This window comes from Heterocephalus glaber, unplaced genomic scaffold, assembly GCF_053883595.1.
Source record: "Heterocephalus glaber isolate CG9 unplaced genomic scaffold, H.glaber_assembly_v1.0 deba00001592, whole genome shotgun sequence".
Classification (NCBI taxonomy): Eukaryota; Metazoa; Chordata; class Mammalia; order Rodentia; family Bathyergidae; genus Heterocephalus; species Heterocephalus glaber.
In genome coordinates, this window is record NW_028258367.1 from 589,508 (window position 1) to 605,144 (window position 15,637).

At 43.3% G+C, this 15,637-nt stretch overlaps 1 protein-coding gene across 5 annotated transcripts in view; it reads right to left on the minus strand.

The window, feature by feature from the left end:
- Window positions 1–15,637, minus strand: part of Zdhhc14 (zDHHC palmitoyltransferase 14) — a 312,745-nt gene that overhangs the window by 98,958 nt on the left and 198,150 nt on the right. For all 5 annotated transcript variants that reach the window (XM_087193424.1, XM_004856832.4, XM_004856833.4 and 2 more), the window contains exon 3: window positions 8,423–8,581. In XM_087193424.1, coding sequence (XP_087049550.1) covers window positions 8,423–8,581 — 159 coding nt within the window. The remainder of the gene's footprint in view (window positions 1–8,422; window positions 8,582–15,637) is intronic.

Below are 15,637 nucleotides of genomic sequence, written 5' to 3' on the forward strand. Positions count from 1 at the left end.
CCTTCCATCTGGGCTGGGAGCAGCGGGAGGGATGGTGAGCAGGAAGCCCCTTCCTCTGGACCAGGAGCAGTGGGACGACAGCTCAGAAGCCCCTACCTCTGGGCCGGGAACAGTGGGACTCAGTACCTTGGCCTGGTGGTGTGGTGTCCTCTGCGTCTTTTTAGTGTGGAATCAGGTGGCTGCCTGTCTGCAGCGGGGTGATTAGGGGTCCTCCGCGCGACTCAGGTCCTTAGTAGGGTGTGCACAGACCTGCCTGTCTGCAGAGGGCTGATTTGGCGTGTGTTCTGCGGGACTGGGGACCTAGGTAGGGTGTGGGCAGACCTGCCTGTCTGCAGTGAGGTGATTCGGTGTCTTCCGCGGGACTCAGGACCTCGGTAGAGGGTGCACAGACCTGCCTGTCTGCAGCGGGCTGATTCGGCATGTTCTGTGCCACTCAGGACTTCGGTAGGGCATGGGCAGACCTGCCTGTCTGCAGCGGGGTGACTAGGCGTCTTCTGTGCCTGGTGTTCTTGTTATTTACAAAAAATTATAATTTTATTCTCTTTATTGATTTTTCTTTTCTTATTGCCTTACTTAGAAAAAATAATGTTAAAAACTTAGTTGTGGCTGTGGAAATCCTACTCTGTTACTAAATTCAATGAAAATCACTTCCCTGTTTTACTCTAAAGAAAATGTTAGCTTTTCTTTTTAAAATCATGTTAAATGAACATTCTTCTGTATTAAATTTTTATAGCAATAGCATAGCAATAGTTTTGCATACAACTTATCACAAATGTAGGCGCTTTAAATGACACAAATTCATTATCTCAGGATTTATAAGGGACAGGAGTCCAACAAAAGTGACTGGATTCTCTGCTTGGGGTCTCAGCAGGCTAAGAGCAAGGCATGGACCACAGCTGCAGTTCTAATCTGCATTTATGGTCTCTTCTATGAACCCCAGGTTGGCAAGATCCATTCATTTCCTCCTCATTTTCAATGGGGCCCCTCTGTCAGGCTCTCATGAATGCTCTGGGCCGACTTGGATAACCCCAGATAATCTCACTATCATAAGCCGCTGATGAGTAAACTTTAAGGGCATCTGCAATGTCCCAATTTCCAAGCAAGTAACACCAGGAGGTGGGGGCCATGTGGGTTAAGAATCTGCCCATCACACCTCCCAGTCTTGGTTTACCGAGTTTGAGTTAGAAATGAGCATCACACCTCACCAGTTCCTTCATCTATTATCATGATCGCATACATTTTGTTCTTCAATCTACTGATCTATTAGTAGTTTTATTAACATTGAAAAACAACAGCATTTTATTTATAGTTATCAGTTCTTTTATTATACTACTAGATTAGCTTTTTTTCATAGATTTATAAATGAGCTTTTGTTTGTGTGACATTTTTGTCAGGTTTTGGCAACTTGGTAAAATGAATTGAAAAGCTGTCCAACCTTTTCTAAGCTCTGAAACACTATACTGAACATAGGAAATAAAAATGGCCAAGGCCTTCTTCAACAGATATTTCAGTTTTTTCTAGCTATTAATCTATTCAAGTTTTTCGTTCATTCATCGGTTAATTTCCTATTAAAATCATGTTTCATTAAGAGTTTTAATCAGCAGGCATTCAGTTATACAATACACAAAATAACATATTTTTCTTTTCTTTTTTTTTTGGTACCAGGGATCGAACTCTGGTCCTTGGGCTTGCGAGGCAGGTGGCAGAACCACTGAGCTAAATCCCCAGCCCCCAAAATAATGTATGTATTTCACAATAATTCTCATCCATATTTGTCTCATTTGAACCTGTTATTTCCACCTTCTTGATATTTTCTTTCTTTCAGTCTTACTAGAGTCTTATCCCTTGGTTGTTCACTTTCCAAGGAATCAGAGCTGGCATCATATTTACTGTTCTGCCTGCCAGGTCATTGTTTTCCTTAAGTTTATTTTGCTGCTTTTTTCCTGTCTTGTGGAGATGAATACTTTGTGCATTTAGCTGCTTCTATTCTAAGTTCAGTTTTGTTTTCTTGTACTACACTTTTTAAACTTTTTATTTCATTGGCCATTTACCATCCCAACATAAGAAAGAGGCAGCCCCCCTTGTGCCCATACTATAAGGAGTGAAAGTGGGCCAGACACCATCCCATCTTGCTGGCTGCTTGGTGGGGAAGCAAGACAGATCTTTGAGTCTGTAACCCAGGGCCTTAGACAGGGCTGCTGCAGAAAGAACTCAGTGGTGTCACCTAGAGTCTGCTTGCCGCACTCACCTCCTGCAGCACGTGCAGCAGGTGTGGTTGCCTGTTTCTTTGCCACCCAACTTCCCCCAGCCTGGGTCTGCAGCCTGCTTGTTGACTCTACCAGCACCTAAGTAGTTTTCCAATTTATTCCTTTTCTGCTTAGGCTACCTTTTTGCATTTAAAATTTAGAATTCTGAGGGTATAGTTCTTTTGCATTGTTCTTACTGTCACTAATTATTCTACAATTGTAGTTTGGAAATGTCTGTTACCTAAGAGTGTATAAATTAAAAAAAATTAAAACAGGTCATGTTTGTGTTCATATCTTTGTGGACGATTTCTAGTTTCATTGTTATATCATCAGATGATATGGTTGGTGCAATATATGCTTTTAGGAAATTAGGATTTTTTTCTGGCCTCATATGACTAATTTTTAGACATGTTGCAGAAATAGTTGAAAAAGGTAAGTATACTTTATAGAAAAAAAGTTATGTGTCTATTTACTCATTATGTATTGATATCCTTTATTTTTTTTGTATTTTTGTTGATCTGAGCCCAAACCAGAGGTATATTATTATTTTTCATTAGCATTATGTTTATACCAAATTATGCTTGCATTTTCTAACAGTTTTTATTTTATATATTTTGATGCAATGTTATTTTGTGCATAAATGTTGATTATAATTTTTTTTTTGGTACTGGGAATCAAACTCGGGTCTCTGTGCTTGTGCAGCAGACGGTGGAACCACTGAGCTAAATCTCCGGCCCTGATTATAATTTTTAATTGTACTCTTTACCAACATAAACTTACTCTATTAATGTGTAATATGACAAATACAGTGCTTTCTGCCTTGTGCTCCCTTTGGCCTGCTCCCTTTTCTTTTCATTACTGGAGATTCAACCCAGAGCCTTTGCACTGAGCTACATCTCTAGCACCTTTTTATTTTCTATTTTGAGAAAAACAGGCACTAAATTGCTCAGGCTGGGCTTGCAGGTGAAACCCTCCTGCCTCAGCATACCAGAATGCTGGGTTTACAGGTATGTGGCATCATGCCCAGCTTTGGTGTGCTTTTAGTAACAACCTGTGGGGACTGTCTCATTCCCATCACAGTGTCTGACACACAGAGGCTCAATAAATGTTGGTGAAATGCAAAGATACTGGAATCTAGGAGTCACATTAAACCCCTGTGGATTTGGGTTCTAAGGAAGACACAAATGTCAGCTCCCTCCATTCCCCTCAAATGATATACTTTCCTACAGGAAATTATTGGCCCTCTCATCAGCCCCAACTGGTTCAGCAGAAATTCCAGAATGCTACTCTATTAGAAGGAAGCTGCAATGCCAAACCTCAGCCATTTCAAACCCCTTAATGCTGGCTATGATTGTGAAGTAGAAACTAGGTTCTGAGGAGTGGCAGTGGCGGGACACCACAGAACACACAATTCCAGGAGTCTGCAGTCCAAGCTCAGACACTCAAGTCACAGAGGAGTGATGGGAGGGGACACTGAGGGACACAAGAAGGAACACAGTAAACATAGTTAAAGGTCCAGGAGAGAAAGTACAGCCAGAAAGAGCAAGACGGTAAGAAGAGGACTCATAGGGATTTTTAAAAGGGTGGTAAAGCTGCACTAAAACCAGCAGTGATTGGACATTGAATCTCTGCAGAGGGTTCTGGAGGTTCTCACTATGTGGACTAGAAGCAACAGGGAGGGGAGGAGAAAATAGGATCAGGGCTCACCCTGTGAGAGGGAAGCTGGGGCAGCTGGGCACTGCTCATGGATCCCAGGGTGCAACATAACCCGAGGGCTTCATGTGCTACCTTCTTTGTCCCTGCAACCCCTCCAAATGTGGCACTGCAGCTGTGGGAGAGTCTCCAGGCTCAGAAAGGACAGCAGGCTGGGACCCAGGCAGCCATGGCCTCTCTCTCAGCCTCTAGGAGAAGCTGTTTCTGTTTCATCAAATATATACAGACCCTTGTACAGTTGATTTGCAAATGCTTATGATACTTCATGTTCACGTTCAGTAAACTCTCTAATTGATTTGTCCACAGCATGTGATTAAATTAATTTCAAGTATAGGTTTAGGTTATATTAAAAATACCAATTCCAAGCTAGGAGTGGTGGGACACAACTCTAATCCTTGCACTCTGGGAGGCGAAGGCAGGAGGATCAAAAGTTTGAGCCCATTCTGGACAACTTTAGTGACTTAATGATACCCTCTCTCAAAGTAAAATAGAAATGGGAATATAGCTCAGTTTGAAGGCCTTGGGTTCAACCCCTCAAACTACAAGAAAAACCAAAACAAAGTAAAAAAACAAACAAAAGAATTCCAGTGAAAACTCTGGCCATTCTGACACTGGACCAGGGTCCACCAAGGGACAGACTGACCCCCAGGGCCCATCTGGTCAAGAAGAGAGCACACATTCCTGGCTGTAGGATGTTTGTGGTCAGTTTGAGAGGGCCTCATGAAACCATGTTTTGCTTTCAGCTTCTTGGGTTACCCTCATGCTAATGATCTGAGGACGTGAGGCTCTGAGAGAGCAGAGTGGTTCCTGGTCCCAGCTGCTGCTTGTTTAACAATATTTTATAAGCTCAAAGCTCACCTGGAGAAAAAACAATCCCAAGGGCTGTTCTAAATGTGCAGAAGTGATCTGATGGCAACACTGGGAGAAAGAGGTAGAGATAGAGAAGATTCAGAGAAAGGGACTGACAGAAATAAGAGCTAAATGGAGACCAAGTCAGAGAGACAGAGAGAATATACCTACTTCCATTACTGCAGATCATCTAAATCCTACTACAAAAACAGGGTGATTTCTATGCTTCTGTGAGGATAAGTCTTATTTTAATCAGTTATTTGAAGCACTAATGATGGCATTTTCATCATTTACTGATGAGAAAAGCATTAATTGCCATTTCTGTCTTGTAGCGAGCCAACCATGGACTGAACCCTCTGAAACTATGAGTCAAAGTTGCAGGTGTCCAGTACTTCATCCCAATGATGGGAGTGACTAACACAGTTTCCCATGTCTATATTAGGTGCTTTTCTGGGTACAGTGTCACTTAATCCTTAAAAGAAACCTATGAGATAGCACTAGGATCACCCCATTTTACAGAGGTAGAAACAGTTGGGAGTGTTCAGGTTAATTGCAGGTTCCAGGATTATTTAATGACAGGGTCAAAGGCTCTGCCAACTGGCTCTATGTTTGCACCAGCATTTCCTCCCCAAGAAAGTTCCTTCCTCAAAAACAAAAGAAAAACACAGAGCCCCTGTGACTAGGCTCTCATTTCAAACTTATTTAACAAAGAAAAATACTCTTCCAACCTACTTAGAAAATTGCATTTTTCTTTCCTCTCCTAAGGCAAAGAAACATTTTTCTATTATGCCTGGGATGTGGTAACTCAAAGCCATTTCTACAGGGGAAGGGAAATCACATATTGTAGTGCTGGCTTTTAGCACATCATTGTACTTTTCCCTTGCTGCAAAAAGTAGCAGTCTTTCAGTTAAAACTTTCTATCTACAAATAAACTAGTGGCAAACTCTGCAATTACACTTCTCTGTGGGAGACATCTGTTTTCTACTCTATTTTCCTCATTGCAGAAGTCCAATCTGCTGGCCTGCTCATTGGTCATGCCAGAGGCCTGAGTGTCATGTAATTAACTGGAAAACCAAAGCTATGTAGATCTGAATAATTGTGTGGGGTTCTGAAGAGCCCATGAGCAGCTTTGTTTTAAACCAACTGTATGCTGCTCATTTTACCTGTCCTCCCTTGGAGCTAGGCCCTGATCAGGATTGGCCAAGCTCCAGCCCCAGGACTGTGGATCAACACTTAGAGGCCACCTTGGTAGTGTGCTCCTTGCTCAGCTTTGTCCTCTTGATCCCAACCCAGACTCTGTCACCTCCTCTCCTTTTCTTTTCTTTTGCTGTCCAGGGCCTCTGGTTTATGGGATACCAATATGTTTGCTTGAGGAATGTTAGATTGCCCTTGTGACTTTGATTTCTCCAAAGAGTCCTCAGCTGACTCCTGGATATTCTAGACTTATGGCTGTTAGATTTTATATGTGAGGACACCACTTCAAACAGGTTTACTATGGAAGAGGCCCACCAGCAAGTGGAGCAAGTGTATTTAATTTTGGCAAGGAGATCTTACATCCAATTCATTAGGGTTCTTTAATGGACATACACACCGTGGGTGATGGTGGGAACAAATTGTGAGTAATTGTGTGAACTTTTAGAAACCATCTGACAATAATCCTAGGGGAATTTTTAAACAATAAGGCACTATAATATGGGAAGGAAAGGTTTTTTTTAAAATTATGATTAGGAATCTAGCCTAGAGACAGGAAACAGAAGATTGAAATCAACTAATGAAAATGAATAAGTGGAAACAGGGGTGTTTAGAAGTGGATAAAAGTTTTTATAAATGATACAAAAGGATGTGCTTATTAAACAGGCTAGTAGATAAAAACTCCCCATTTATCAAAATGCAGACCAGAATACGTCATTAGGTCCACAGGAGTGAGTATGCAAAGCAACAGATGAGTTTATGTAAGTGTACTAGTGCATCTTGTAATAGCCCTGGAGCTCAAAATGACAACTCAGGAAAGGGCTTTGAGAATTCGTACAGATTATTCCCCTGAGGATATTTAAGCCACTGTGCTGCTTTGGCTTAAAAGTGTCCTCAAGATGGGTATGATTTGGTTACAGAGGCTGATGTTGCCATGAAGGGTGTCAAATGAAACAAAGTCTGCAGAAATCCAATCCCCACATGGAGGACTAGCTATAGTTTTGCTCACCACACCTGCAGAGGGCTACAGTATATAAAGGAATTGTCCAGAGAAAGCCACTCACAGACATCAAGGTAGCAGGAGTAATAGTAGTAGTAGTAGCTAACAATTAGGGATCATTTGCCATAAGCCAGACACTATTTTGAGTGCTTTTCATGTATTTACTTCTTTAGTCTCCCAGCCATCCTACAAGGCAGGCATTGTTTTCAACCCCACAGTAGAGATGAAAAAACTGAGATACAGAGAGTTTAAGTAGCTTGTCTAAATCACAGTGAATATTTGGAATCCAGGCCATGCAACACCACATCTCAGGCTTTTAATTGGAGGCTCTTTACTATATGGGGAAGATGGAATACAATTCCATGCTGTTCCACCAGGGAGGCAAAAACTAAAAGCAATTTAAGTTAATGAAACCAAGACAAAACTTGTTAGGGAAAACATGGCCTTTGTACAAAATTGTGGATTATTAAGGTTAGGCTAACGCAATTTAAGGCAAATCAAAGTCTGCCTGGTAGACCAAGAAGTATGTTATAAAATTCTGTTTTTCTCAATAAGAATTGAAACTTCAATTTCTCACACTCAAGGAAAGAGTTGGAAATCTATGAGGTAGTCCTAAGGGAAACTGGGTTTGTTCTGAGGTGTATTCTTAACCTTAAGGTCTGGGCTAGCAGAGGATTTCATGCTTATTTAGCCAGGAATATCCTTGGTCAGGTCACTTCTACTAGAAGCCTTCCAAGGAGCTCCAGCCTGGGGAGGACAATGGCCTGTGGATGTGGGCAGTGGCTCTCAGAATGAGGAACAGGAAGCAACTGCTGACTTACTCCAGTGTGCCTGGGACTCACATTGGTTGGAGAAGTCCCATGCGGGTCAACAGGAAGACCACGTCTTACTGCTGAGGACCTCTGGGCTCTGTCTCTTTTCTGTCTATTTTCCCTCTGTCCTGGAGAAAGCGAGCAGAGAGCAGAGGTCCTGGTGGTCCCTGGAAAGAACAAAGATTCTAACTCTAATCCCTAGAAGAAGCAGTCTTTGCCTTTGCCGCTTTTCCTCTCCTTTGGATCTGATGCCTCCAAGGCCACGAAGACCCCTCTGAGAAGTCAGAAGAACACCTGTGCCATCTAGAGGTATGGTTTTACTGTACATGGCTCCTGATCTGACACTCCTTGTACAAAAGACCCTTCACCCTGGTGCATGCTTTGAGGGAGGAGGCCTAGCACAATGCAGGATATAAAAACCAAAAAAACAGAAGAGAGAATGGTAACTCTGGGCCTGGAGAGGGGATCAGTGGCAACAGGCAAACACGTAGAAACATTAACCATTGCTGAGTCTTTCAGTTGGTAGGATTAAGGAGTACACTGATTCCATAGCCCAAAGCTTATCCAGAGCAAATCCACTACCCGCCCGCCAGGGCTGAGGCCCTACTCACCTACGCAGTTATCGCACAGGCTGCAGTGGGAGGCGCGAGGGGGTCGGAAAATCTTGCAGGTGAAACAGTACTTAAGTTTCACAGTCTGGCCATTGATGATGACTTCTTTGGTTCTGGGAGGTGGGCGGTACCCCCCTGAACTGCTGCCATTTGCGATATCTGGGGAGAGAAGGAGAAAGAGAACATGTGCCTTTCAGATCATGACTCCAGCTCTGTAGCCCCACAGTCATCCTCATGGGCCCAGTCTGCCTGGAGTCTGCGCTCCTAGTGCAGCTGCCACACCTGTCTGGGAGCTCACTGACCCTTGATGTCCTGCATGCATGCCATTGCCCACTGGCTGGCTGTCCTACACTCCCACTGCCAACCAGGGCTGTGGGCTGTCTTTGTGGAACTGCAGGGAAGCAGAGGACTGCAGCCACACATTCAAACAAGGCCAGGGCGCCTGTGACCGCTCTGGCCATTGGACTGTGAAAACATGTGCCCTTGTCCAGCTGGGGAGGACTCCATGAAGCCCCACCTGCTTCCTTCCCTCCCTTGTGTGTGACACAGAAAACTCCAGGGGCCAGCTTAGGAGCCCCAGCAGGGGACCCTGGAATGACTGAAGAGAACTGCCACGTTAACCTGGTTACCTGCCCACCAGCTTCCCACTGTGTCAAGCCCCTGAAGGTTTGGGTTTTATTTGTTTTAGTGGCCAACTGTACCCTAATAAAGGCAGTGCTCCAGGTAATTTTTCTTCCAGGATGATTCACTGCAAATAGGGCTTAGGAGTCTCTTCTACCCAATAGCTTCCTCAAAAACAGCAAATGTGGGACTGGAGGTGAGAATATATATTTTAAAAGTAATAAAAATCATTAAATCCATATTTAAAAATCATGTCTACATCTTATCATCTGACCAGCTTTTTAAAAAATACTGAAGCAAATATAAATATTCTTTAATATTTCATTTCATTCTTCTCCTCCCTGATCTCAGGTTAGAAGCACCCAGGGAGCTTTTAAAGCTACCGGAACATATTGAATCCAATGGGCACTTTGAATATGCAGCAGGCTCGCAAACCCCTGCTCTATAGCAAGATTAAATTTGTGGTTTTATTCTCATCTAGACTCCTCACAGCCCCAGTCAGCCTGCCAAGAAGAATTTGGGAGCAGTTAAGAATGGAGCTGCTGGTGAACAGAGAATAGCAAGAACATTCTGAGGGCTTCAGTGGAGACTCTGGCCGGTACACACAAGTGAACAGACCGTGGTGGAACAGTCCTTGCAAACTTTAGAGATAGACTCACTGAAAGTAGCTGCTCATTTTAATTCCCATACACTTATAGGACAGATCGTGACAGATGCAACAAACTGTTGGTTGATTTCCAAAGTGGTCAGAATGAGTCCCAATACCCACTTAGGCCCTGCACACAAATTCAACCTGGGCAGAAATTATGTGCAGAGCATCCTAAGCTACTGATATCTTGGTCTTGCCCTAAGTATTCTGATTTCATTGGTGTAGGGGTGCAGTCAGTCATCAAGATTTTCAAAAGCTCCCCAGATATACTAATCTGTAGCCGGAGCTGAGAATCATTGGTCAGGGCCTCATGGATTCAGGTATAGTCCATGCAGCTTCCCTTTCACGTAACAGTTCACCAGAGAAGCAGGACTAGATGGCCCAACTAGTACTGAGTCAGGATCAGCACTTTACTGAGAGATTCACCAGTGATTCAGCACTTTAGAATTTGAGAACCCTGGTCCAACATGATCCATGTGGTGCTTTATTAGGAATTCAAGCACACTCATTCATATGATAAAGAGCTAAACTTACAGAATACAGTTGAGCTCACATGAAGGGGCCTTGGCCTTTCCACATTGGTTTAGAAGGGCTGGTGGTATCCAGAGGCCTGCACCCTTCTGGTCCCAAGCAGGACTGCTTTCTTTTACTGACAGAATCCACAGCTCATCCCTATGATTCAGGGCTCCTGCAAATAGGCCCCTACCCCTTGCACCCAATCTTCTTTAAGAGGCTGCAGGAAGCCTGAAAATCTACCCAGCCCTTTTGGCTAAGGCTTTGTAGGTAGTAAAAATACCAATCCTAGTGGTAAGGAGAACATTTTGAGCAGTTTTTGGCTATTTACTACTCATGGAAAATTAAAGTTCAAAAAAGAAGAGCTCAAGTATGTGGCAGGAGGGCAGGGAATGGAAATAGGAGTAACCCTTTACTTTTCCCTGGATTAGCACCACTGAACAGCTTTGGAGCCATCCCAAGGGCTCTGGGTGGCCTTGCCAAGCAAGACACCCTCTCTTGGCATGTGCCCCACCTTCTTGGAACCCTGGTGGCTGTCCTCTCAAATGATGCTAAATTCAGTGGCATCTGGAGCAGCACCAAGCTCTAAAAGCATGTACATTGGGAAGAGGAGGGCTTCTCAGTCTGTTTTGTATTAAGGAGAAAAGAAATGCTTCCCTAAGCACCAGGGTATAGAGAACTGCCTTTGAGCACATCAATGCTAAGGGCAGATCTCTGTGGGTGCTTACTGGTGCCACTGAGCCCTAAATTAATAATTATTTGGTGCCTCGGTAGCTTTATTTCAGTGGTGAAACCCACTGTATCTATTTCGCTCTTGCAAACATGGGTAGAAAACCTAGAAGGTCAGATATAGGTTTAAAAAGATATGTATCCAATTAAACATTCAATTAGACATGTCAATTTAATCAGAAAAGTTTTGATGCTGAATTGCAAAGGCAAATATTTTAAAATGCAGAAATGAGAAAATTATCAGCACTAAAACTATTTAAAAAGCCTGTGTGGCAATGATTTGAAAAAGTATCTTTGCCAGAACTCCTTACCATAGACTCTATTGATCTTGTAGTTCCAAAGTAGAATTTTTTTTTTTTTTGGTACCAGGGATCAAACTCAGGTCCTTGCACTTGTGCAGCAGGCAACAAAACCACTGAACTAAATCCCCGGCCCCCAAAGTAGAATTTTTCAAAGGTTAAAACTTTGATATAGAATAGAAAACCAGAATTCAACAGACACAGTAAACTGAAGGTTAAGAATAAAACTCAACCCCCAAACCCTTTTATTAGATATTTGAAGAGCTCTTTATGTAAAAGAAATGGAAGGATGAGGGCCTGGCTATGCCATTCAATGATAGAAGAACCAACGAACTGAAAAAAACTAGTCCCCCAACATTTCTAAAAGACTTACATTGTCAAATAGGGGATATGCAGGACCCAGAGTGCCTGGGAGGGCACCTACACCCACCGGATCCTCCTGGCCAGTCTACCTGTCCCTGATGACCAGACTCACTTTCCTCATGGGCCCCAGAGTCAATCTTCAAAATGCAAGTCTGACTGAGACCCTTGAAGCCTCTCCAAGGCACACTCAGACTCCCCATGCACCTGTCTGGCTCTGCCTGCAGCATGGTTTTACAGCAGCCTGGACACCAGACCCAGGGACCACGGTCGCATGCTCCAGGGCATGTGCGCAGTGTTCTCGAGCTAGAAGACTCCCTTGCTGCTGTGTTCAGGGATAATCCTTTCAGGTCCCGTTTAAGCTTCTCTTGTGCAAATAGTTGGCAAGTGGAGTGGCTCATTTTCTCCTGTGGGCTCTCATTAAACTTAATTCATTCATTTTTTCCAGTCAATTGATCTGTGCTGTGCTTTGACTAGGTGCCAGCCCCAGCGCCCAGGACTTCAAACACCAACCTGAGGACAAAAGGTTTCCTTCAACGTTCAGACTGAAGCCATTGGCCGATCGCAAAGCCTTTCTCATACGCCTGGAGATCATCAGAGACCCAAGGTGCCTGGCACAAAAGGTGAAGCTCAGCGTTCCTGTGCTAATCCTCAGTTATTCTGCTTTTGGGGTTTTTATTTTATTTCTTTTATGTTTTTGTTGTTGGCTACAATTGTGCCTCTGCTTCTTAGGGCTGCTCTTTGTGGTTTAAATACAGCTATTGAAAATGAATAATCAAAGTCTACAATAGCTAATGGTTTAAGAACGCTATCATTTTAGGGGAAAAGCCTCTGGCAGTGCCTGCAAATTCATAGGAGTCAGTATTTCTCAAGGACATTTTTATGCACAAGCATTCTGAAATAAAAAGTAAATCTTGAAATAGTTTTCATATCCTTAAAGACTCCCTTCACCCAAATTGTTGGGAGATGTTTGGCACAGAGGCAGAGTTAACAACCACACCTCCATGTAGTACCTCGAAATCAGAGAATTCTCTGTAGGCAAAGAATTAGAGGATACGGAGACAGGAAAGGGAGACTGGTCAGAATGTGACCTCAGGTGCAAGAAACTGCCACTGACTGAGCTGTTTCCCTCCAGGAGAAGTAAGTTCTGGGCTAGCCAGAGGCCTCACCTAAGTCATCCACTCCTCCCAAAGGAATAATGGAGCCCTTGCAACAGGAAGGGCTCATTTGTCTTCGTTCATATTTATTCCTACCCCAAATTGTTATAAAGTAAATGAGCTCTGCTTTTTTAAAATGCAAAAGGAGAAAGCCCAATTTTACAATATGTAGATTTAGATTCTTTCCTTTGCAAAAGGATTCAGAGGAGCAGTGTCCCTGGTGCATTTATGTTTCATAGACCATTAACCAGCTGCTGGAGCATCTGCCAGAGTGGTAGGAACCTCTGCTAATAGGAGTTTAGTGAAAATGAAGATAAAACACAGGGCAAATGTAACTTTATATTCAAGTCTTCATGACTCCATCTATTGCATTTGCTGGAGTACACAGGACAGAAACTACCCAATCTAGGAATGGCTGATCTATCATGAAGAAAGATGGTCATTTGAAGGCCATTTATCATCATCTCTTAGCCTACAGTCTGTAAACTTCCAAGCCCACAAGAGAATATTAATAATGATTAGATATATTAGACAAGTCATTCCTACTATTTTAACTGTTAGGGAAAAGAAGAACAAATTTTGGTCTATCTGTCTACATTTGTTAGGCTTCCATTCCTGAGAGTAACTTGCAAGATCTTCTTACTAATGTTTTGTATGGCTGCAGCTTTGTTTATACATATGCGTATACGCAAATATGCACAGAAAGGTTCAGTCCCTTTCCTCAAGTTAAAGTTTTGCTACTCAGTTTGTCTTCAAGGACTGAAAGAGATGCCTGAGTGATGCTCACTGGGCCATTTCCAACCTGAACAAAGTGGAGCAGACAGGAGTTTCCTCTGCCTCACTTCTGGTCCATCTTGGGAAGAGCAGAGAGAACCTGCAAAGTCAAGAGAGCAAGGAAACCCACTGAGGTAGGGAGCCAGTGGCATAGGCAGGCCCCGTGGAGGCCAGAATGCACTATAAAGAAGGCAAGAAATACGACATCAGAGCTTGTTAGATTTTCCACATCACTCACTGAACTCAACACTGTGGGTGCTGCAGGTACCCTGGTGAGTAAAAGGGACCTGGCCTGTGCCTTCAAGGAATTTGCAGTTTAGTGGAGGAAGCATATTAAATAACCACAGGAGCAACACATTGTTACTCACTGTATTATATTGAGTGTGAAAAGCAAGGGAATCTGTCCAGTATAGGGACTGTCCTTAGAAGTAGCATTTGAGCCAGAATCATGAGAATGTGTGGGACTGTGCATGTGTGTGCGTGCACACACACACACACACACGCACATACAAGGGTGCACAACATAGGTGCACACATGCTGGAAGCTGGGAGCTGGGAGCAAGGAGAAGGATTTCAGCCAGATGCAGCAGCTTAGGTACCGGCCCTGGGACAGGAGGGAAGTGATATCTCTGAGAACTGGAGGGAGGACAGTGTGACTAGAAGCTGAATAAATGAGAGACATCAGGAGGAAGGTAGAGGCTGAACCACCCACAGCCTTGGACCAATGTCTAGGATACTGGCCTGCATTCTGAGTGAAAATGGTAGATGTAACTGTTAATTTTATGTATCAAAATGACTAAGCTATCTGCCTAGCTATTTGGTCAACCACAGTGTAAATACTGCCGTGAAGATTTTTTTTTAAAGATACGGTTAACATTTAAATTGGTCGACTGTGTGAAGTAGAATACTCTGCTTAATGTGGTGGGTCTTATGAAATCTGGTGGTCTTATGAAGATCTTAAGAGCAAATAGTAGGGCTCCCCAAAGTAGAAGGAATTCTCCTCAAGGAAAACCCTGCTTGGAATTTGAGCCCAAGACAGTAAGTAGCACCAGCACTTACCTGAGTTTCCAGCTTGGTGGCCAGCTCCCATATTTCAAACTAACCATTCCTCACAATCACATGAGTCAGTTTTTAACAACCTCCATCTGTCTATCTACATCCTTCAATCTGCCCATCTATCTATATGGCCATCCATCCACCCATCTATCCATCCATTCTATCTATTTTTATTGTTTCTCTGGGAAGCACTGACTAACACAGAAGCCAAAGAGGGCTCTGTGCTGTGTGGTAATGTGATCAGGTAGGCAATAAAATATTGAATGAAGTATTAAAGACATATTGGATGGGGCAGCAAGAATGGTTCTCTGGTCAGTTAAGAATACAAGTTGGAGATGGTCTTAGCTTGAAATAGGGTAGTGGCCACAGTTATGGGGAAAGGTAGATACATTCTAGAAACTTTAAAATTGATTAAAAAAATCAGTTACTTGTGGATGTGGTGAACAAGAGACACATGTGATTTGGATGAATCTTAGTGCTGGCTAAGGCAGGGACCTGGGGGAGTCCAGGTCTGATTCTGTGAAGGTGAAGTGGGTGAGTAGGGAAAAAGATCACGCGCTTGGTTCTGAGAGTGGCACACACCATCTGGGCTTAGACTGGAGATAAATATTTGGCAATGACCCTGATGTACTCACCTGGAGAGAGAGTATCACTTCAGAAGGGGAGAGGGCCAAAGAGTGAGCCTTGAGGCACTCCTGTGTTTGAAAGCAAGGAGTGACAGACAGTAGAAGGAGAGTTTGGTTCTTGTTGTTATCTTAGTACCTTTTCTGTAGCTACAACAAAATGCCTGAGATTGGATAATTTGTGAAGATGAGAAATTTATTTGGTACATGGTTCTGCAGGTTGGGAAGTATAAGAGCATCTTGGTAAGGCAGAACAAGTGTGCTGACTTTGGTCTCTCTCCCTTATTATAAAGCCACTAATGCCATCAAGGGGCCTTAGGCTCCTGACCTCACCCCATTCTAATCACTTCCCAAAGGTCTCACCTCCAAATGCCATTAATATAAATTCGAGGATTAAGTTTCCTAACATATGAATTCTTGGGGACACATTCAAA